The 24,742-nt window shown below is 42.0% G+C and overlaps 1 protein-coding gene across 2 annotated transcripts in view; it reads left to right on the plus strand.

Annotated features, from left to right (window-relative positions):
• pde1a (phosphodiesterase 1A, calmodulin-dependent) overlaps positions 1-24,742 on the plus strand; it is an 80,524-nt gene that overhangs the window by 27,550 nt on the left and 28,232 nt on the right. For both annotated transcript variants that reach the window (XM_061724374.1, XM_061724373.1), the window contains exon 2: positions 5,188-5,214. In XM_061724374.1, coding sequence (XP_061580358.1) covers positions 5,188-5,214 — 27 coding nt within the window. The remainder of the gene's footprint in view (positions 1-5,187; positions 5,215-24,742) is intronic.

Consider the following 24,742-nt stretch of genomic DNA (forward strand, 5'->3'; position numbering starts at 1 on the left):
GTCGGTCGGGCCCCGTAGCACTCGCCCTGCTACAGTGCCCTCCTCCGGGATGCACCTGTGTGATGTCATATTGTTTTTAGACTGCTTAGATTAAACTGCCCAAAAGGGTGGTTCTAACTGTTTTTAGATACAGCATTCATACTCACTCATTCATCCCTCTCAAGCAGGTTTCTATGGAGCTAGAACAGTCTCATAATTCGCAAATGCACACACCGTTTCACAAATGCACAGGACAAAATTCACAAATGCACAGACCGATTTGCAAATGCACACACCGTTTCACAAATGCACACACTGTTTCACAAATGCACAGAACAAGTTTCACAAATGCACACACCGATTTGCAAATGCACACACCGTTTCACAAATGCACACATCGTTTCACAAATGCACAGGACAAGTTTCACAAATGCACAGAACAATTCACACGTGCATAGGACAAGATACACAAATGTATTTTTGATGCACACACAAATATGACCTGATTTACAAACGTTTTTTTGTGCGCTGGATTTGCGTGTGACTTTTGAGACTCCCCTGACGTGCCTCAATCCACAAATAGGTATTTTTTTTAACACAGAAGGATCTGCAACCAATCAGATATCTTCCTTCGTTTCAGCCAATCATAAGAGCGCACCCCACGTGGGGGACGATTTACTCGTAAACCAATCCGATTAAAGGGGTGGATATATGGAGCCAAATCAAGGCCAAAAGTTTTGCTAATTTGAAAATAAAATTTGAACCTGAAAATTCTTTTTTACAGTTTCAATTTTATTTTTTTCAGTATCAGATCATTTTTTCAGTTTCAAATCTTTTTATTTCAGTTTCAAATCTTTTTTTCAGTTTCAAATCTTTTTTTTTCAGTTTCACTTCTTTTTTTTCAGTTTCAAATTTTTTTTTCAGGTTCAGACTTTTGGCTTGAGAAGCTAACACTATATGGTCAGCCGATGGAGAGGGTGAATGAGTTTAAATACCTACTACTAATATCAGTTTTTTCCACTGCCAATCACGTGAATATGGTGTATATACAGTGTTGAATCATACTTCTACTGATAACTTCTGCAACCTACGTTTACTGAAGGCAACAGGACTGAGGAACGTCCCCCGCCTTCTCTGTTCTGCTGTCCCTCATGATGCCACGCCCCTCTCAGTTGATGCCACGCCCCCCACGCCAGATCGGGGCCAAAAGTCTGAACCTGAAAAAAAAAATTGAAACTGAAAAAAAAAGAAGTGAAACTGAAAAAAAGATGTGAAACTGAAAAAAAAGATTTGAAACTGAAAAAAAGATGTGAAACTGAAAAAAAGACGTGAAACTGAAAAAAAAAGATTTGAAACTGAAAAAAAGATTTGAAACTGAAATAAAAAGATTTGAAACTGAAAAAAATAATCTGATAGTGAAAAAAATAAAATTGAAACTGTAAAAAAGAATTTTCAGGTTCAAATTTTATTTTCAAATTAGCAAAACTTTTGGCCTTGATTTGGCTCCATACGGATACACCTGCTGTTTGAACTGCGTTTGCGTCGTTCGCATAGAAAAGTGATTCAATATTTCGAGTTGGTGGAGTAAAGATATGTCCTGTGCATTTGTGAAATGGTGTGTGCATTTGCGAATTAGGAGACTGTTCTAGCTCCATAGGTTTCAGTCAGCTGCAGACACAAAGGCAGACTGCAGGGCGGGTTGCAATGGTGGAGCTCGTAGAAGTATGAGACAGAGCAGAAACCGCTGGAGAAAAGAAGTAAATCAGAGGAGAATAAAGATCAGTTCTGACTGTGTCCCTGTGGTTGGGTTGTACAGCGCAGCCACGGCTCATCACGACCCTGCAGGAAGGTGCCACATCGCGACGCTTTGAGTGAAAACAGCTGAAGCACCTTCTCCCCTCTTCCACTGTCTGTGTATTTCATTCAGCCCTCCAGCCTCAACACTGACTGACAGGAACAGATGCCTTCTTCACACTTCACTTCAATCATTTTATAAATGTTTTTAGAACTTTAAACCCCAGTGGGGTGGAGAGGGGGGTGGGTATAATAAAAATCACATCCACAGCTTCGTGAAGCGACATGAATTTACCGTCTGGGAACTTCTCCGCTGTTTTATTGCACTTTCTTGTCTAATTCTGGTGGTGAAAGTACTCCGTCTCGTAACGCCAGACAACACAACTGACAGAGACAGAACACTAAATAAAGATGTTTGTCATTAACGGCAGCGACAACGGTCAAACCATAAATCACGCTCCGAGCAAAAGCTATTTCGGTCGGCGAGGGAAAATGATGAGGAGCTGCCGTTTGTGATTCTGCGGGTTGATTACGAAGGCTAATGAAACATAAATGACTTAATTGATTCATTTATTATTTCTTTTTATTGACTGAGAAAAACAAAACACTTTTTCAAATTAATTTCAGCCTGCCAGCTCATGTTACAGTGAATGGATGTAGTTGATTACTGGTATCAGAACTCATCATGGTCTGGTGTCTGAGCACCGTCCTCATCACTCCTCACTGATAATACCAACGTTGAGATATTAGGAACTGATGGTCAACAACTATTCCCTGCCCTGATCTCTAATCTGGGGGACTACAGGTGGATGTGGGTGGTGGTTTTAGAGCAGCAGAAATAGCAGCAGAATTATTAAATGGCTATTGGTTTACTAAAAATGGTCATGGGTTCAAGTTACGATAAGTGATTTTAACTTAAACGCATTGTAGATGACTATACATTGTTGGAATTGGTTGATGCTATTTAAATAAGGTATGATTTTGTATTGTAAAGGCATTACATCTAAATGTTTCGGAATGACTGTAACCTTAATGTGAGTATCAAAAGGAGCACTGGTCTTATTTGACAGAAATCTGGAATATTTTTTGTAGTAGAATTTCCTTTTTTTTTTTTTTCCTTTTTTTCTTTTCTATGTTTCTTTTCTTTTTCTTCTACTACCTCTTTAGGTTTGCTTTTAATTTTTGTATTGTATTGTATATTATGTGTCAGACCCCAGGAAGAATAGCTGCAGTTTTGCTGCAGCTAATGGGGATCCAAATAAAACTATAAAAACTATAAAACTGCTGCGCTCCAGTTGGCACGAGATAGGGGGCAAAGCTTTATTCCTTTAAAGAGCCAAATTATTTCAGTGGGTGTAATTGAACAAACCATATCTGTCTGCATGTGCAAAATGTTGCCCAAGTTGCCTGCCTGAACAAGCTCCCAAATGTCACTGCTTTTCTTTCACTTGGTTTTAGTTCAGTTTTCATTTTGGACTGATTTCAGATCAGGTTTTGTTTGCAGAAAAAAGGCATTTTTGTATTAAATGAGCAGAAAAAAATCAAAGTGGCCTCTGTGAGAGAAACATTTAAAATGTTAGATATGGTGTGGTGAGTTTAACAGTTATGGGTCTTCATGGCCTGACTGAGATCTGGGGATAATCAGGTTGTGGACTCCTGCTGTAGCCTCAGTCTGGATGTTTAGATCAGTGATTCTTAACCATAGGGCCGCGGCCCACACTTGGGCCGCGAGCGCCATCTAGTGGGCCGCGAAAAAAATTCAGTTTTGTACGTGTGGGCCGCGGGGGCCGCGGGACTGCATAGCAACTCCCGACCAAATGAGGAGAAGAAGACCCTCAGCTAGCTCTAGGTGTAATAGTAAGAGAAATGGTGTGTATTTACAGAGTAAATCCTTCATTTTGCACAGAGTAGGTTTAGATCCGCCAGGATCAGGGATCGATTACTTGGGTCTGCGCCCAGAGCGAGCGAGCGCGGCGTGATCAGTTATCCTGACTCGTCCGCGCAGCCGGGGAGGTCGGGGCCGCTCGGGCGGTGGGCTCCATCGTTACTGCTGAAGGATTGTACATGTAGGTGTGTCTGCTGGACTGGACTGTTGTTCGGGCTCGCAAAAGCATCGGAAAGTGACACGGCTGCAGAGGCCAGAGAGCTGCGGGTTCTGCCCGGCCGTCTCAGCTGATCAGGCTCGGATGAAATCCGACACGCGCAGTCCTGACAACTTATTAATGTAAATAAAACTTAGTAAGTTACTTAGTAAGTAATTAGCTTGACTCTTACAGAGATGAGAAGCCTAACAGGTGGAAAGGGGAGTTCAACCCGGAATGGACAGATTCATCCTGGTTCAGTCTTCCCACTGGGACAAAACCAGTGTCTCATACGTTCAGAGACCGTGGCGTTCAAAGTGCGAAAGTAAAACGCCACTGAAACAAAACACAAAGTTTTTCATCAAACATATCCACTCAAGTCTGAACTGAAGTCACAGAAAATAAGCTGACCATCTTAAACATGTTTGGGTCCACATACAGCTGTGAAGCAGCTTTCTCCACAATGAACATAATTAAAACTAAATATCGTTCCAGGTTCATCAATGAGCACCTTCTCATGTGCATGAGAACCTGACACCATCCAGCCCAGATTTAAAGTCCTGACAGGAGAAATTAGAGCTCAGTTCTCTCACTGAAGAGATGTGTTTATATTAATTTATTATAAAAATGTGTTGAGACAATTAACAAAGAAAAGGGGAAATTCAAACTGCTGGTAAAGAAATAAAATAAGATAGCATTTGAAAAATAAAATAAAATCTTATTTATTTATTTTATTTTTAAGAGAAAAAATGTGTAATTGAAGTTACACATGTTAATGGGCAAATATGTACTTTTTTAATATAACAGTCAGATGCAGATGTTGATACAACTATGAGGCCACTTGAATATATATACCTATATATATATATATATATATATATATATATATATATATATATATATATATATATATATATATATATATATATATATATTTATTATGATGTTCTGGACCTTCGCTGCTATACAGTGTTAATATTTAACGGGCCTCGGGCCACTCTGTACTGAAAAAATTGGGCCCCAAGGTCAGAAAGGTTAAGAACCCCTGGTTTAGATCACTCAGGCATGTCGTCTTGTTGGTCACTGCCTTGCTGTAAAGATGCGACTTCTTGCTATGCAATGGAGTAAAGCAGACTCAGTCCTAGTCAGAGTCCAGCTTTTGTTTCTCCAGTCGTACCTAGTTAGTCTGGAGAACACTTTTCCACAACAGCCTCGAAGGCAAAAAAAGAAGAAGAAAACGAAATAGGCTGGTGTGTAACCGGATCAGGTCACATCATCAGTTTCTGACCAGTCGCTTCATTGGAGTAACTTCTGTTTTTGTGTTTGTTTACAGGCAGAAATATAAAAGTGCATCACTAAGGTAAGACACACAAACACAAACATGACTATTTCAAAAAGCCCTTTGTAACAGCCCCTTCCCCGAACCAAACCTGTTCCTAACCCAAACCCAAAGAACGCTGCAAAGTTCATCACAAGAATGTGATACAACAAAATTATTTCAGTCCGTTTCCATGTAAAAATGGTGAGAAAAAGATTTGTCGTTTCAGTTTTGGGTCAAATCAAACACATTTAAACAAATCAGAACATTTGAGGATCTTCTGCATCTCCTTAGAAGCAGAAGCAGAAAACGATGCAGATTAAACTCAACAGTCGCAGTTTTGGCTCCCTTTTTGCTCGACATTTTCCTCACTTTGATGCACAATAACTTAGTCATGGCTGATGATGGACAAAAGACAACCGGTGAGAAACTTGCATCATTCTAATGGCGCTTTTCCACCAGCACCTACTCGGCTCTACTCATCTCAGCTCGGCTCGCCTCAACTCGGCCTGGTTTCTTTTCAATAACAATTCAGCACCTGGAGCAGAAGTAGGAGGTTGGAGTGAAGCTGCTGTGACGTATTTGATTGTGCTATCTAAACGAAGAAGACAACACTAAAGATGTAGAACCTGGAGGAGATGATAGATGTGCTGCTGGGTCTGTGGCTCGTGTTTGATATCAAGTTAAAAAAATGAGAGTGAGAGAAGATTCAAGCGGCGACGCTTTTTAATTTTTTTTTATTTGTCTCGGCGCTGCTGAAAAGTCCGTTGGTAGCTGAGCAGCTATGAAGTGACAGAGCTCCTGGTGGATCTGGTCGTTCCTTATCGCCGTCTACATCCCTTTTTAATTCTCTCCTCAGCCACCAGGTTTATGAACATCTGCACCTCAGAGTTGGATCATGAAACAGACTGTTGCTGCCATTGCCTGTTGAATAAAATGAACAAGAAGCCGTCAGTCGCTCTTTTACTGATGTCACATCCTGACTCCGACGTCTGACTCCAACCCCCCGACCAATCGGTGGCCTGTAGTGTGATGACGTCAGATTCAGCCCGACTCAGCCCTTAGAACCTCGGCAGAATAGTTACAGAAAAAGTATCTACTGGGCACGTTAGACCCTAGTGGGAAAGAACCAAACCGAGTGGAGGCGAGCTGAGCTGGGCTGAGTAGGTACTTGTGGAAAAGTGTAGATGCAAGTGAATCTGGGCTGCTTTTGTCCTCACACCAGTGGAACTGCAGAGAACATCAAAAGAGAACATCTGCATTGTATGAGTAATACAAGTACACAAACAAAGGAAAAACTCAGTCTGGAGTACAACAGTGAAGACACTCGCTCCTCCTACGCACACCTGCCTGTCTGCCGCGCTGCCTGTCTCTCTGAACGCTCTCATGGCAAATGCTTGTTTTTTTGGGGCCGGAAAAATGCATTTAGGGCTGTGATGGTTGCCATTTACTGAATTCATTGCAAACACTAATCACCGTCAGACAAGCATCTGATTAACTGTGACAGCACACCTGAGTGGCTCTGTGCTGCCGTACTCATCCAATCAGCGCCGCCTCGGTGGCCGCTCACAATCACAAGAGAAGAAACCGCTCTGACGCTTGCTGAGACAGCTACAGTAGGTGTCAACAGTTTCAAAAGAAGAGAAAAGAAGCCCTTGGCTCCCTTTCACCAACGGCAGGACAGGTTGCCATTCAATGTCAGCTGAACCTTCAATTTCATTTCTTTGCTGTAATGAAAACGTTTGCCGAGTACTAAACTGACAGTGAGAGAGAAAGCAGTTGTGAGGTTTATGTATCAGGGAGTAATAGAAGTATATTCTCTTAGATCAGGGTTCGGCAACCCAAAATGTTGAAAGAGCCATATTGGACCAAAAACACAAAAAACAAATATGTCTGGAGCCACAAAAAATGAAAAGTCTTGTATAAGCCTTAGAAGGAAGGCAACACATACTGCATGTATTTATATAAAGTTATAACTGGGTCCTCGGCTGCAAATGTAGCATTCTAATGTCTTTCCACGTGACTCTTTTTGTTACCCGAATCTATGGAAGAGTATGAGGGCCAGGCAGGATAAAAATAAAATAATATTTTGGAGGAGGAAGATTTTTTTTTCATTATGCACTTCGAGAAAAAAGTCGAAATGTCGAGAAAAAGTCAAAATGTCGACATTAATGTTGAAGTACAATTTATAGAAAAAGGTCGAAATGTCGAGAAAAAAGTCGAAATGTTGAGAAAAAAGTCGAAATGTCAAGAAACTCGGTCACTAGGGCGGCGCTAAAGAGCTGCATGCGGCTCTAGAGCCGCGGGTTGCTGACCCCTGTCTTAGATAAACCTCCAAACAGTCTCCCAGTCCATCACACAACGGGGAAAGGGTCCAGAAATCACCTACCCTCCTTTTAAAGGTGCCAACAGAGCATTTCAGTCACTTTGACATCTAGACTTAAAGAGTTGCTCAGACATCCTGCTGTAGACTCGAGGCTGAGATTGGGATCATTGTCCTGTAATTTCACACTTACAGGATTACAGACGAGTACATAGACTTCTCTGTAGATTCAAGGCACCCGAGTCTCGTCACAGTGAAACAAGACAGACTCATCAGCTCTTCACCACTGTTAGTTGGTATGAAGTATGAAGGTTTGATTGTTTTGCACTTGTGAGTAATCTTCCTCATTGTAGACCGGTGGACCTCAAACTGTCAGGCCATGTTTTTAACTGTGACAACATTAGTGGGAACAGTTTCTGTAAGATCGTTGTTGATGCGTTTCCTCATCATGTTGATGCACATCTTAATACTGCTGATACAGTATGTGTTAAATCTTTTACTTTCTTTTCATAGGAGTGCACATTTTAAAGCCACCACTTCTACCCACTGTGGCGTCATATACAGGACTGTCTCAGAAAATTTGAATATTGTGATTTTCTGTAATGCAATTACAAAAACAAAAATGTCATACATTCTGGATTAATTACAAATCAACTGAAATATTGCAAGCCTTTTATTATTTTAATATTGCTGATCATGGCTTACAGCTTAAGAAAACTCTAATATCCTATCTAAAAAAAAATTGAATATTCTGGGAATCTTTCCGGTAATCTTAAAATGTAAGCCATAATCAGCAATATTAAAATAATAAAAGGCGGGGGGCGCTGTTGCGTGATGGAGGAGTAAGACGTGTTTGCGATAGCTCTGACAACCTTATCTTTATTAAAACACAAAACTTTAATACATCCGCTCAAAAGATCTTCGGAACGACGCAAGAAGACACGCACAAGCGCAGCACTAAGATTGACATAAGAAGACGATGTCAAAAAAGGTAAAATCTCGAAAAACCGACCAACAAGAAACGGGCCCCGACCAGCCCTCGGACTCCAGTTATGGGGCTGCACATGATGATGTATGTGAGCAGGGCGACCCGCCAAACCGTGCATTATTGACCGCTATTTCTGCCCTGCGAAACGAAATCACGCAGATTAAAGACGATATCTGTGCTTCCATTGATGCACGCATACAAATTGTATGCACCGAGTGGAGGGACGAATTAGCCACAACTAAAAAGGAAATTCAATCATCCATTTCAGCACTTGAGGGGACCCAAGCAACGCACGAGAAAACTATTAAAGACCTGGAGAAGTCAGCCTCAATCCACTCCGACGATGTTACTGCTCTCCAGCACCAAGTTGCGAGACTAAACTCTGAAGTGGAGAAATTAACTTCAAAATGTGAGGACTTGGAGGGCCGTTCAAGGAGACACAACATTAGAATCACCGGAATCCCGGAGGGAGCAGAAGGATCCAAGCCGCGCGACTATATTGCCGGGCTGCTACAAGACGTGCTGTCCCTGGATGAGAAGCCGCTGATTGACCGAGCGCACCGGACCCTCCGGAGGAGACCCGACCCTGCCGAGCCTCCTAGACCCTTCATCCTGAGGCTCCACTATTATCATGTGTTGGAGGAAATTTTACGGAAAGCCAGGGCGGCGAAACAACTCTACCACAACGGTAAAAGGGTTCAAGTTTTCCCGGATTACCCTCCTGCCGTGGCTAAGCGAAGGGCATTATTCAGCCGCGCCAGAGAGCTGCTGCGTGACAAGCCCGACTTCAGGTATGGATTACTTTATCCCGCAAGACTCCTGATTACCCACAACGGCACACAGACTTCCTTCACAGACCCTAAAAAGGCAGAGGAATACGCCGAGCAAATCTCCGCTCCGGGGCCGTCAACATCGGGGAACGTTTGAACTTTTAAATCACGGTTCTCAGTCTGCATAGCCGCCCGGCGGCTGCCGCCGCCACAGCAGTGACTGTCACAGTCAAGACGCGCGTATGCAACCTGCGCCTCATGGCGGTAAGAATGTGAAACTTGCGGGATGTCATTTGTGGGACCCTAGATTATGATTAGATTTCGTTTGCGGTATGCCTATTCCTACTCCTTCTGTCTCACTACAGTAATTAAGGTTAAGAATGCTGAGTATAGCAATGTGAGTGTTTATTTTTATTTGTTTGCAATATGATAAAAGGTGAATCCCAGCTCTTTTTAGTTAACATCCTAAAGCCCAGGGGCCTCATCTATAAAGCTTGCTTGCGCAGAAAAAGCGCCTGAAAGTTGCGGAAGCCACCTTCTACGCAAATCCTCGGATCTAAAAAGAAAAAACTAACCGAAAAATCTGCGTATCTTTACGGCAACTAGGACCCTCCCGTAAGAATTAACTTAAGACACGGGGAACTGGCGAGGCAGGCTGTGAGGTGGTGAAATGAAGCCAGATTCATGTCATACTCTTAATAATGTCATCACATATCACAACATATGTCAGGCTTAAAATAATAAAATAATAAAATAAAATAATATAGCGCTGATCGTGTCCCTCTGTGTGTGAAGCTGTCAGTCAGGACTCTGGTGCTGCTACTGCAGCCTCTTCTTCACCCGCTTTAGGACAGAACAAATGAGGGGCTGCGTTTAGGGAGCACGGAGCCCCTCATTTCTTCCCTAAAGGGACACAGATTTTTTTTCATATATATGAGTTTTACGCGCGCGTGAAACCTTTACGTGCTGCTTGTATATGGTGCCTAAATTAGGGTCCCGCGTTAAAACGACGCAGAGCCGACAAATGTGGGGCTTCCGGTTGGTGAGCAGATGGAGTAGACGCGTTTCGCGAGTGCTCCCGTGAGTGCCAAACTTTTTAAACCACCAAGCCCTCAAACTTTCAAAATTTTTACTTTAAAAAGGATTCCCTGTTGCTGTTTTTCTTTTTTTTTTGTCTCGAACGAGCCCACTTACCTCCGAGATGGCTTCGAAGAGCGGCAAGTCGGGCAAGAAGGACGACGCTGGCGCTGTCTTAACCCTGGCGGCCATTACCACGTTGCTGGAGGAACACCGCGCTGCCCTGACCGCCGAGTTCAAAAATACTTTCAGTCAGCTCGACTCCAAACTCGACCAAACGCGGCTCGCGGTCGAGGACCATGGCCAACGGGTTTCGTCCCTTGAACTCGCCACAGAAGACCTCAGCCAGCGAGTTACGGACCTTGAAGGCATCTGCTCGACTCTACGGGATGATAATGCTCGGCTGAAGGCCAAGGTGGTGGATTTGGAAAGCCGGAGCAGAAGGCAGAACATCCGTATCCTGGGCTTACCGGAGTCGACCGAGAGCGGTTCTCCGGCGGCTTTCTTCTCCAAGCTGCTGTGTGAGGTGTTCGGGAACGATACGCTGCCGTCACCGCCAGAGATAGACAGAGCGCACCGCTCGCTCGCCGCCAAGCCGGCCCCGGGACAGAGACCGCGTCCGGTCATCATCCGCCTTCACCGGTACCAGACGAAGGATATCCTCATCAGGGAGGCGCGCCGGAGGGGAAAGTTGGAATATCGCGGCCAGCCCATCCGGGTCCTGGAGGATTACAGCCCCGAAGTTGCCAGCCAACGAGCGGAATACAGCGGAGTCATGTCGGAGCTCTACCAGCTGGGTCTGAGGCCGGCTCTGCTCTTCCCCGCCCGGCTCCGGCTCACGCTGTCCGGGGGGGCCAGGAAGTGGATCGGCTCCGTGGATGAGGCGCGCAAATTCATCACGAGTCGCAGCAAAGCTTCAAACCCGCCGTAACGGGACTGTTGGAGGCTGCCACGGCTCCGCCTGCAGCCCGGTGCGGCTCACTGACGCTGACGGACTGACTTTTTTTTCTCTCTCTTTTTTTTTTACGTGAGTCACATTATTCCTGAGGGGAGGGTGAGTAACCCCGCGACAACCAGTATTTTCTCTGTTGTTAGTTGGACTGCCCCTTTGCAAATATTATTAATTTGCAGTTATTTTTGGCTATTTGAGGGAAGGGGAAAAATAAGTGGTGAAGAGGGAGAGAAAAAAAAAAAAAAAAAAAAAAAAAAAAGCTTTTCCGATTTACCTATAAGTTTTGTAATAATTGTAAGCTGTTAACCTTACTTTTACGCTGCTTAAGTCGGACGTTTTATATTTTATATTTTTGTAAAAATATTTCTGGGCTCATATCGGGACTTCCAGGTCAAGATTTGAGAGGGTATTCCTTTTTTTTTATTTACATCTACACGTTTTAAGGTGCTAATAGGTATACACCCATGATACGGGAGCAAAAGCTATTAGTGTGTAGGATAGGAAGATGTGTTATTGCACTATGTTTGTTTTGAAGAGCTTGCTGCTTTTTTTTTATTTTTCTATAGCAGCTGTCTTAGTTGGGGAGGGTGGGTCGGGGGGATATGTCACTGCCAGAAACTTTGCATTAACTCTTTTCAACTCATTACTTAATGTGGGTCACATTCAACCTCCTTTCCGTTCTCTTTTTTTCTGCCTAGGTCATTGTGCACACCTAATTTTTCTTCTTAGATATTATGAGTAGATACTTGAAGTTGGTGAGCTGGAATGTTAAGGGTCTGAATCACCCTGTTAAAAGGAAGAGGATCTTCTCACATCTAAAACACCTTAAAACAGAAATAGCCTTTCTACAAGAAACTCATATTCGCAGTTCTGATAATAGCCGCCTGTTCCCGAGGTGGTCAGGGCAGAGATTTCACTCCTCCTTTCAAGCTAAAGCCTGAGGAGTTTCAGTTCTGATCAGTCAGGATGTTTCATTTGAGCAGCACAATGTGATTTCTGACAAGTTTGGTCGCTACGTGATCGTTTCTGGGAAATTATTCAATACATTGGTCGTACTTGTGAACGTTTATGCCCCTAATTCAGATGATGCAGTCTTTTTTGAACGACTGTTTTCACTGCTCCCTGACCTTAATACATATTCTCTCATACTGGGTGGTGATTTTAATTGCTGGCTCGACCCAGTCCTAGACCGATCCTCTACCAACCCCGGCACAGCAAGTAAGTCAGCCCGTCTTATTCAGGCGTTCCTTTCTGACTACGGTGTTTGTGATGTGTGGCGTTCTTTACATCCATGTGACAGAGAATACTCCTTTTTCTCACAAGTGCACCACACATACTCGAGGATTGATTATTTTTTTATTGATAATCAACTGATTCCCCTGGTCCATTCCTGTGCTTATCAGAGCATTGTCATTTCCGACCACGCTCCTGTGGTTCTAACCATGTCCCTTCCTGACCTACCTCAGAGAGACAGACAGTGGCGATTCAATTCAACTCTGCTGTCGGACACAAATTTTGTTAAATCAATGGAAACGGAAATAGCCTTTTTCCTATCCACGAATATGACTCCAGGAATGTCTAGTCTAACTGTCTGGGATTCCCTCAAGGCTTATCTCCGGGGACAGATTATATCCTACACTGCTAGGGTGAGGCAAAAATCTTATAGGGAGCGATCAGACCTTGCCCGCCAAATTAAAGAGGTCGATGAAGAATATTCTCGGACTAAATCCCCAGATCTTTACAAAAAGCGGCTAGAACTTAAAACTAAATTTGACCTGCTTACCACTCACCCAATTGAACAGTCACTTCTGAAAAGTAAAACCAGGTTTTATGTTTATGGAGACAAATCTGACAAATTATTAGCCAACCAACTTAAAGGCTCTAAGGCTAAACAAAATATTTCTAAGATTCGATTACCAAATGGCCATGTAACTACAGACCACTTACTCATAAATGAAGCATTCAGGGACTTTTATACCCAGCTATACACCTCGGAATCTCAGACTGATCGAGATGAGATTGCGGACTTTTTAAATAGTCTTAGTATTCCCAGTCTTTCACCAGATCTAAGGAAGACATTAGAAGAACCGATATCCCTGATGGAAATTACTCGAGCCATTTCTTCACTGCAGTCGGGTAAATGTCCTGGCCCTGATGGCTTCCCGGCGGAATTTCTAAAGAAATTTTCTAATTTGCTTTCCCCATTGCTATCTTCAGTTCTTTCAGAATCCTTCAGCCACGGTTCCCTCCCTCCTTCTTTTTCGGAGGCCTGCATCACCCTCATAGCTAAAAAAGGGAAGGATCCTACTGAATGCGCCTCCTACAGGCCCATCTCCCTCTTAAACACAGATGCTAAAATCCTAGCTAAAGTCCTAGCCCATAGGCTGGAGAATGTCCTCCCCACAATTATATCTGAAGACCAAACTGGCTTCATTAAAGGTAGGCAGTCTTACTTCAACACAAGGCGACTGTTCAATATTATCTACTCTGCCTCTGAGGCTATCCCTGAATGCGTTGTCTCTCTGGATGCGGAGAAAGCATTTGATCGCGTCCAATGGGATTATCTCTTTGCTGTGCTGGACAGGTTTGGTTTTGGTCCGAACTTTGCTCTGTGGATTAAACTTCTCTATTTACACCCAACAGCCTCAATTCGTACTAACTCTCAACGGTCAAAACCATTTAATCTGCATCGTGGAACCCGTCAGGGGTGCCCCCTTAGTCCCATGCTTTTTGACATGGCTATCGAACCGCTTGCCACAGCGCTCCGATCTTGTGAGGATGTGTCCGGTATCTGGAGAGGTGGCAGGGAACATAAGGTCTCGCTTTATGCCGATGACCTCTTGCTTTTCATCTCTCACCCTCTGGCGTCATTACCCCCTGCGCTGTCACTTCTCAGTCAGTTTGGGAAACTCTCAGGCTATAAACTGAATCTCAGCAAAAGTGAGCTTTTCCCTACCAATCTCGAATCGCATGCTTTAGACCTTTCCAATTTTCCCTTTAAAATCGCAAATGACAAATTCTCCTATTTAGGCATATCGGTGACAAGGAAACACAAAGACCTGCTCCAAGAGAATCTTATCTCATTGTTAAATGAGACCAAACAAACCCTTACACAATGGTCACCCCTGTCAATGTCTCTTGTGGGTCGCATCAATTCAGTCAAAATGACCATTTTACCTAAATTTTTGTACCTTTTCCAGACCTTACCACTCTTTATTCCTGGTCCTTTTTTTCAGTCCCTTGACTCAGTTATATCTTCATACCTATGGCGAGGTAAACGGCCACGTTTGAACAAAACTCACCTTCAAAAAATTAAGTCTGCAGGTGGTCTGGCCCTCCCAAACTTTCGTTATTACTATTGGGCTGCTAACCTGCGCTGCCTTGCATTCTGGTCCTTCCACGGCGACGGCGCTGACCGCCCTGACTGGGTGGCGATGGAGTTACATCCAACTGATGACCTGTCAATTCCTGCCCTACTCGGCTCCTCACTTCCACTTCCTTCACTTAAATCAATCAAAAACCCAGTGGTTAAACATTCTCTTAGAATTTGGGCCCAATTTAGGAAGTTTTTTGGTTTTCACAGCTTCTCTCTTCTTAGCCCCATTGCATCAAATCACTCTTTCAAACCATCCCTTGAGGACCCCACCTTCCAGGAATGGCACAGGAGGGGTATGATTCGTTTTAAAGATATGTTCATAGACGGCACCGTGGCATCTTTTGAGCAGTTAAGTAGTAAATTCAGCCTTCCAAAATCACATTTCTTTAGGTATCTTCAGGCTAGACATTTTGTTCTTTCCCAGACACCCAGCCCTGGTGCATCGATAGGCTTGACCACAGTTGACAAAGTTCTTGCCACAGACCCATTCAAAAAGGGGCTCATTTCGTCTTTCTATGGCATGTTGCTGGATCTTAAGAGTGCCCCTACAGATAAACTCAAAGCAGCATGGGAGCAGGACTTAGGGCTTCCCTTATCAGAGGATACCTGGGAGTCCATACTCAAACTGGTTAATACAACCTCCCTGTGCGCACGTCACTGCTTAATTCAGTTTAAAGTGGTACACAGGGCTCATATTTCCAAAGCAAAGCTATCCTCCATGTACCCAGATATTAGTCCATACTGTGTAAGATGTAAAGTAGCCGAAGCCTCTCTCATCCACATGTACTGGTCCTGCCCATGTCTAAATAAGTACTGGATGGAAGTATTTCATACTCTCTCTCTGGTGCTTAAAATCAGATTAGAACCAAACCCACTGACTGCCCTGTTTGGGGTCATGGAGGGAGGAAGGAAGTTAACCACTGCACAGGGGCACACTTTGTCTTTTGCCTCCCTTTTGGCTCGTCGGGCAATTCTGTTCAGGTGGAAGGATCCCTTCCCTCCTACTCGTGCACAATGGCTGGAAGACATCATGTCCTGCTTAAAACTGGAGAAAATTAGATACTCGCTTCAGAAATCAAATAAGTTCCAGAAAGTGTGGGGACCTTTTCTAGAAGCATTCCAGACCCTGTGAACTATACTTCATATTTCTTTTGTATTCCTAGTGCAGGCTTTTGATGATAGAGTGACCTCATATCGTGATTAGTAATCTGGCAGTGACAGGGGAGGGATTAGTTTGGTCTGTAGTTTGTTTTTGTTACTATTTTATATTTTTTCATACTGTTTAATTGTTTTTTATATTTTGTACACTGGTGTATGCTATGATTAACATGCCCATGCCTACTCAAAATATTTGTAATCGACATGCAGCATTTCACCTTTTTTTACTCTGTGAAAATTCCAATAAAAAGATCTTGAATTAAAAAAAACGACGCAGAGCCTACGGCGTAGGGTACGCGGCGACGCGCAGCTACGCCGTAGGTTCTGCGTCGGTGACGCGGAACCATAAACCCGCCCTGAGCAGCTCTGAGGAGAGACGGGAGAGGAGGAGGAGAAGGAGCGGGGGGTGAAGCGGGGCTGCGGGGCCGTTTTCGTATCGCTTTCATACAGTGTCTTGATAATTTGCAATTTAAGGCTGATCCTACCGTTAGTTTTTAAACTGTAAAAAGTAAGGGGAAAAAAAACATAGTTTTGAAAAGACGGGGGGCATGTCCCCCCTGTTGCGCCGGGGAACTCACGGCGTTTAGCGCAGCAACGGCGTGCTGCCACCCACTCACTTTATTTTATTGTATACTATTCATATACTTATTCTAACTTTTACTGTGACCACCAAATAATGTGGTTTTCCTGTCCTCCACATCATCTACAGCATCTAGGTCTCCGTGAAAGTCAGTGTCACGGTGGCTGCTACTTCTCATTCATTCTGACGCCAAACCATGGATCTGCGCCAAACAGGCTGCAGAAAGCCACTGCGCATGCTCAGCAGGCTCATCCATATGCATTTCTGGGCGTGGATTCAGCTACGCAACCTTCCAGCTGGACTGCGTGGAAGTCTGCGTGCACATGGTTTTATTGATCCGGATTTTTTTTTGCGCACGGCATTTTCGGCTTTTGAGCGTACGTGCACTTTTAGTATGAATCCTACGCAGTCCATTTTAAATGAGGTCCCAGTTCACTAGCGCCACAACCTGGATTGGTTTTCATTATTTATTTATTTATTTTTTTTTTTGTCCCTGGCGTGCTAGTGTAAGATGGTTATGATGCCTTCAAGTACCTGGTTGTGTCTGAGTAACAAACCATAATACAGAGGTTGAAGATGCTGCCAGGTTCAATATTTGAGAAGCTGGATTTTTGTTTATTCTATTTTCTGTTTTTGAAATAATTTAAAGGGTTATATTGGTACAAAGCCTCAGAGAGGAAGACTTTAACACGTCTTTCTCCCTGTCGGTCTCTCAGTGCTCTTATTTGTTCTCAGGCTCAGGTTGCAGATACATTTTAAATACCACACTGTGTTAATTATGTGTCTCTTATTAATATCTGATTCTGGTACTGTGCTTACTTTAAAGTTCCTTCAAGTGTTTTGCCCCTAGTTGATAGAAAATCTTAAGATTGCGGTTAGGTTTTTCCTGAGGCGAAAGCCATAACTTTTTTGTTTTTTCTTATGTTTATCCATGTATAAGGTTTGTATTTTTTGCTGCAAGCTACTGTGGATTTCAAGTTTGAATAAGTGCGTGTTACTACTTGATTGTTCGTTCCCCTTCCATTTAAATATCTTGTTACTGAATGTCAGAGTTGGTGGACCAATTTAGAAGTTAGCAGCAGGCCATCAACAAATGTAGGGTAGTAACATTAGTTATTTTATTTAGCTTCCCTAAGAAGGCTCGCGCCATTCATTTTGAACTGGCTAGAGTAGTTTTGTTTGTTCTTGTTATTTTGTGGTTGTGGTTGACCTGGGGAGGGAAATTTGGGTGGGGGAAGGGACTAGTAGATGGGCGTACAGTGGCGGGGTGGGAGGGATACGAAGACCCTACGAAAAGGTTTTGCATGTCAGATGAGACACTGATTGTACAATACTGCTCCATAACTGCTGATGACTACGAATGTCAATAACGCAGGGATAAGAAATCTCACATTTTCCAGTTGGAATGTACGAGGAGTAAATAATCCTGTCAAAAGAGGGAAGGTTTTGTCCCATCTTAAAACACTGGCCTCAGACATTATGTTTTTACAGGAGACGCATCTGAATAATAATTCACATGGCAGGCTTAGGACAAGGTGGATAGGTGAAATTTATCACTCCACCTTCTCATCCAAAGCAAGGGGTGCAGCAATTTTATTTAGAAAAGGTGTTCCTTTTGTGCAGAAAAAAATGTTTACTGATAAAGAGGGTCGCTATATTATAGTGATTGGAGAAATACACAATATCTCCCTTACTCTAGTGAATATTTACGCCCCCAATACAGACAACCCTGTATTTTTTCAAAAAGTCTTTGCATTGATACCGGATATCTCACAAACTAATTTGATAATTGGAGGGGATTTTAATACCGTTTTGGATACTTATCTTGATAGATCCTCCACAACAAACCTCTCAAGTAAAACTTCAAGTGAATATCTGAATACATACATAAATAATACAAACATCCTAGACATATGGTGGATTATGAACCCCTCAGGTAGAGACTATTCATTTTATTCACCTGTGCATAATTCCTATAGTAGAATAGACTACTTCCTAGTCGATGCCAGACTTGCACCTTTTGTATTAGATGTGCGGTATCACAGCATTGTAATTTCAGATCACAGCCCCCTTTCCTTTTCGGTACGCTTAGACCATATGGATAAACCCCATACATCTTGGAGACTAAATCCACAACTTCTCACTGATAAGAAATTCCGGGAATATCTGAATGATCAAATTTCCCTGTACTTTGAGAAGAATGACACTCCTGAGATTTCACCTTCCACCCTTTGGGAAGCGTACAAAGCCTATATTAGAGGTAGCATAATCTCATTTGAAGCATCAAAGAAAAAAGAAAATATGACCAAGTTAAAGGATTTAGAAAAACGGATCAAGTTACTTGACAGAGAAAATGCTCAGTCCCCATCTAAAGATCTGCATGGGAAAATAGCAGCCCTGAAGTACGAATACAATGAAATTATGTCTGGGAAAATAAGTAAAGCATTCCTTTATACCAGGCAGAGGTTCTTTGAATTCGGTGATAAACCACATAAATTATTAGCCCGGCAACTTCGGAAAATGGAGAACGATAGGACAATACATATGATAAAGGCCCGCGACAACAAGATCCTCACAAAACCTAAAGATATAAATAGTAGGTTTCTTGAATTTTATACTGAATTGTATACTTCTAAATCTACCCCGAATTCTGAAATTGTGAATGGATTTTTAGATAAATGCGACCTTCCCAAATTGGGTGTGGAAGATTGTGAATCACTGAACGCTGGGCTTACAGTTGCAGAGGTACAGAGGGCTACTGCCTCATTGAAAAATAATAAAACACCAGGTCCCGATGGTCTTCCTGGAGAACTATATAAAACATATAGTGAAAAATTATCCCCTTATTTATTAAGAGTATTTGAACATGCCCAGACAAATGGTGTTTTGCCGCCGACTTTGACTGAAGCTGTGATCATAGTGATTCATAAAAAAGGGAAAGACCCGCAGCAAGTAGGTGCATATCGTCCTATCTCGCTCCTGAATGTTGATGGGAAATTGTTCTCCAAAATACTGGCCAGCAGATTAAATTCCTTGCTAGAGAAACTTATTCACCCAGATCAGACGGGTTTTGTACCGAATAGGAACTCCACCTCCAATCTTAGACGTCTCTTTAATATCATGTACACAAAGAGAGGACCATCCAGCGATCTCGTCATACTCTCGCTTGACGCTCAGAAGGCTTTTGACCAGATTGAATGGCATTACTTATTTGAAGTTTTTAGCAGATTCAATCTCGGCGCTAGATTTCTGTCGTTAATCAAACTCATCTATAATAGTCCTACGGCCCAAATTCTAACCAATAGAACATTATCCTCCTCATTTAAGTTGTGCAGAGGAACGAGGCAGGGATGTCCCCTCTCCCCTTTAATCTTCGCTCTTGCCATTGAGCCGTTGGCTCAAAGTATAAGGCTGGACCCTCAGATACATGGTTACACCACTAAAGGAACAAGTAGTAAAATATCCCTGTACGCGGATGACATCCTTCTCCATTTAACACGTCCACATGTTACTATTCCAGCGCTTTTAGATAAAATTGATCTGTTTGGAACCTTCTCAGGTTACCAAATTAACTGGACAAAAAGTGTTCTGATGCCGGTCCACATGGAGGACGTGTCACCCCTGATCAAGTTTCCATTTAGAATCTCCTCAGAAAAATTCACCTACTTGGGGATAGAAGTGACAAGACATTATACCTCTCTTTTCCAAGAAAACTTCCCTCCCCTTATAGAAAGATTACGTGCTAGGTTGTTATTTTGGGACTCACTCCCGATTTCGTTAATTGGAAGAATAAATGCGGTGAAAATGGTCTTTCTCCCGCAAATATTATATCTGTTTCAAAACATCTCAGTCTTCCTTAAAAAAACATTTTTTAAACAATTAGACTCTCTAATTACTCCCTTCTTGTGGAGTCACAAACCCCCTAGAATAAGCAAGAAATATCTTTGCAGGCCAAAATCGGCGGGAGGATTGTCACTCCCAAATTTTTTGCTCTATTACTGGGCATCAGCGATTAAGACTGTGACATTCTGGCTAAATACTACAACACCTCCACCTAAATGGCTGCTGATGGAGCGGGAGGACTGTCATCCATGGTCACTGGCTGCGACACTACTGGCTCCAACTAAGATCAGTAGGTTATTATATAACAATAATCCTATTATTTACAACATGATCTGTATCTGGAAACAAATCAAATCCCATTTCAATCTTAAATCTGTGTCCCATGCATTATCGATAGATAGAAACCCCACCTTTGCCCCCTCTGGTTTAAGCGGAGCATTCTCTGTGTGGAGTGAGAAGGGTATTAGATGCGTTGGAGATTTATATATAGGAGGAGTATTTGCTTCATTTTTACAACTGCAGCAGAAATTTGGATTGGGGAATAAGCATTTTTTTCACTACTTGCAAATCAGGGACTACATACGGAAACATTTGAAAGATTTTGAGACGGAATCAAAATCATCATTAGATGACTGTTTGAAACTGCAGCCAACTGAAGCAAAACTGATAACCCGTATTTATAACACCCTCTTATCACTAAACCATCCCCCTGACCATTTACATAGAAATAAATGGGAGAAAGAACTTGGTGAACAGATCCCAGGGGATCTATGGGACAGGGCCCTTGAGAAGATCAATACCTGTTCACACAGTGCAAGACATTGCCTTATTCAATTCAAAATTATACATATGCTTCACTACTCAAAAGAAAAATTACATAATATATATCCAGAGGTCTCACCCATATGTGATAAATGTAAATCCTCTGTCGCAACGCATATTCATAGTTATGTAACATGCCCCAAGATTAATTCATTTTGGATTGATGTTTTTAATATAATGTCTGAGGTCATGAGGATTGTGATCAAACCAGAACCTCTACTCATCATTCTTGGGGTATCTGACACTCTCAACAAACTAAACAAAGCACAACAATGCTTTGTCTCATACAGCCTTATAATCGCAAAGAAAATAGTTCTCACACTATGGAAAAATGTAAATGCGCCAACATCTAAGATGTGGGTAGAGGCCATAACTAACACTCTCCATCTGGAAAGGATTAGACACATTCTGAAAGACAATGTTCAACTCTTCAATAAAACCTGGCAACCTCTTATATCATACCTTGCAAATATATAAACCCAACACAGCAGCACGTCTCTCAGCAAACACATTACAGCTCCTGACATACAGTAGTAGGTAGGGTCTTCGTGGGGGGAGGGAGGGGAGGCACGACAGGTGAGGGGAGGGTAGCTTACCAGGGATGGGTTTCCCAGTCAACCTTTTGTTTGTGTTCTGTTTTTTTTTTTTTTTTTTTTTCCTTTCTTTCAGTCGTTTTATTTTATTTTAAGTTTTACGATAATAATATAATTCATTGCATCTGATATGTTTTTATTTTATTCTTGTATAATATCCTTTTATAGCCATTTTGTAAAACGTTACTTTTGTATGTAGAAAAAAGCCTGGAATGTATGAACAAATATATGTCTAAATGATCAATAAAAAAAAAAAAAAAAAAAAAAATAATAAAAGGCTTGCAATATTTCAGTTGATTTGTAATGAATCCAGAATGTATGACATTTTTGTTTTTTTAATTTTATTACAGAAAATAAAGAACTTTATCACAATAGTCTAATTTTCTGAGACAGTCCTGTAGATATGCTGTGTTGAATGAGCAGGGCCGGCATGCTTGTGATGTGATATTGTTTTTAGCCACTAGAGGTGCTCTTGACTGTCTTATACCAGGAGCCAACACAAACTTTGTTCCACACTGCAAAAACTCAAAATCTTAACAAGAATATTTGTCTTATTTTTAATTAAAATGTATCATTTTTAGTAAAAAAAAATCTCATTACACTTAAAACAAGACTCATCGCTGGAAAAAAACAACAATTTTCACCTGTTTCAAGTAGATTTTCAATTAAAATAAGTAGAAAAATCTGCCAGTGGAACAAGATTTTTTTGCTTGTAATGAGAAGATAAATCTATCTTATTTCAAGTGAAAATTTACTTGAAACAGGTGAAAATTGTCAAATAACAAGTTATTTTTCTGGTTATTTCTTTTCTGGACTCTTGTTTTAAGTGTAATGATATTTTTTGACTAAAAAGGATACATTTGAACTAGAAATAAGACAAATATTCCTGGTAGGATTTTGAGTTTTTGCAGTGCAATATGCTGCCCACATGTGGTAGGATGTGATATCGCTACATCTAGTGGCTTTAAGCACCTCATTTTGATTGTTTGCCACTCTTGAATCTTTCAAAACTTCAGTTCTTGCTGTCTCAGTTTTTTCTTGGTTACTATGGCTAACTTATATATATATTTTTTTTTATTATTGCTGTTATTTTTTCTCTGCTTCCTGCTCATCTACCTACAGGAAGGTGTTTGGATGCTTATATGGCAGATATTACTTTAGTAAAAACATCTTAAGTCAAATCAGGAAGGTGTAATTAAGTCTGGCAGAGTGTTTTAAAAGACAGATCCAAACACAGGTACTGCAGGTGGATTTCAGGGAGCTGTTATGCTGAAAACAGGAGACGGCTGAAACAGAGCGAGCTCTTCAGGTAGACCGGGGTCAACGGCTCGTTTTAGAAAGCAGACTGCCTGGCTGGCAGACGAGGGCGAGCCCCAGGCAAGAATACAATCATGTTAGTCATAAGCCGTTCACACAAGAGCAAAAACACCTAACGCTGGACCAGGTGGTGTGGAATGACTGCAGCTGCTGGGGTTGATGGATGTATTAAAGTATTTTTGAACTTGAACTGAACAAGAAGCCCAGGTTGATATGTAGCTGAGTAAATCCGGGTGTGCTCCATTTGTCAGGAGTGGAAATCCGGTGTCAGGCTCAATAAAAGCACTGAGAACATAATGAATATCCATCAGGACAGTTTATATGAGGAGGACTGAGGTTATTTCTGAACAGACATCATTTTCTAAACTGACTGTAAAACCTAATAGATGAGGGAAGTTTATCAATTTATATGAAATAAACTACTTGAGTGATAATAATCCTCATGTTTATCATTTCAGCCTATAATTGAATTATACCTATTTGTCTATATTAAGTTAATTTAATAAAGAATTTGACACAACATAGGCATTTTTTTAAATCCATCTTGAGGATCTGGAAGAACATATTTTGGTTTATAAAAGTGAGTTTCACTAATTTATATCTGGGTAGTGTAAATTGAGACTAATCCACTCAAAGTTGGTTTTTAAGCATCCAACCGTGATCGTGGAACATGGTGTACTCAGGTTTATTGTGCACCGGGTCTGGATCTGGGTCCGGGTCTGGACAACCTGCTTTGGATTGACGACCACATTTGTACTGAGGGCCGAGGAAGGTGCAGATTTTGGTATTTTTTGTGAAATTCGGTCTAATTTTGGCTTTAATTAAAACCAATTTTAGAACCATTAAAAAGAAATGACTATTCCAGGTTTTGGCTGAGTTGAGAGACGTGCTCGGCTGGTAAAAATGCAGTGGATAATAATGTGGATTTGACAGCTTGTTAATTGCCTGGAGAATCCAGTAATTTAGTGTTGGAGCTGATGATTGACAGGAGGCAGGGAGTCATCCTGCGTCCATCTGGATAGAGCAGATTTTCATGTTCTGGTTCTGAGGTGTGAACAGAACAGCAGCTGTGTGGGTTCAAAATAGGAGAATCAGTCCGTTGTAAGGTGTCTGAAGTCTGAGGAGAGGATTTGAGGGAGGCTGTTGCTCTAGTGAAGTGCAGAATCTGCCACATAGATCCTCAAGGACGGCCAGATTACATGTGCCGTTGAACCCAGCATAGTAAAGCATTTTATATATTTATACAGGCACAGTAGGAGTGTTAGTGTATGTTTGCATTATAGGCATCCAAATCATAATTCATTACTGTATAGCTGAAAGACGGATCTTAGATTGAAGACCTAGAAATTTGCAGAAATGTGGAAGGAAGAAAAAATAAGAAATAAGTGACAGTGAATGTTAAGGGCGTCCTAAAATCAGGATGTGGGACTGAGACCCATCGGACTATACGAACAACAACTAAAGTTTGATTCATTATACGTCTGCTAAATGAAGATCACGAGTTTGATTGATGACGAGTTGCATCTGTAAATCTCTCGTTAGGACGTGAAGCAAACATGTCGGTTGGTCTGTGATATATAAGAAGGTACTTGGATTGGATATTATAAAAAAAAACAACAGCAAATGTGTATTGATGGATCCAAGTGTGGGGCGGAGACAAACACCAGAGCGACGGAGACTGCAGTGAATCAAACCCAGAGTGAAACACCGGCTCGACCTTGCCCGAGGAGAAGCAGGCCCGCATTCTTCCTGCATTTCCATCTTCTGGGAC

This window comes from Cololabis saira, chromosome 6 (assembly GCF_033807715.1).
Source record: "Cololabis saira isolate AMF1-May2022 chromosome 6, fColSai1.1, whole genome shotgun sequence".
In the NCBI taxonomy this organism is placed as follows: Eukaryota; Metazoa; Chordata; class Actinopteri; order Beloniformes; family Belonidae; genus Cololabis; species Cololabis saira.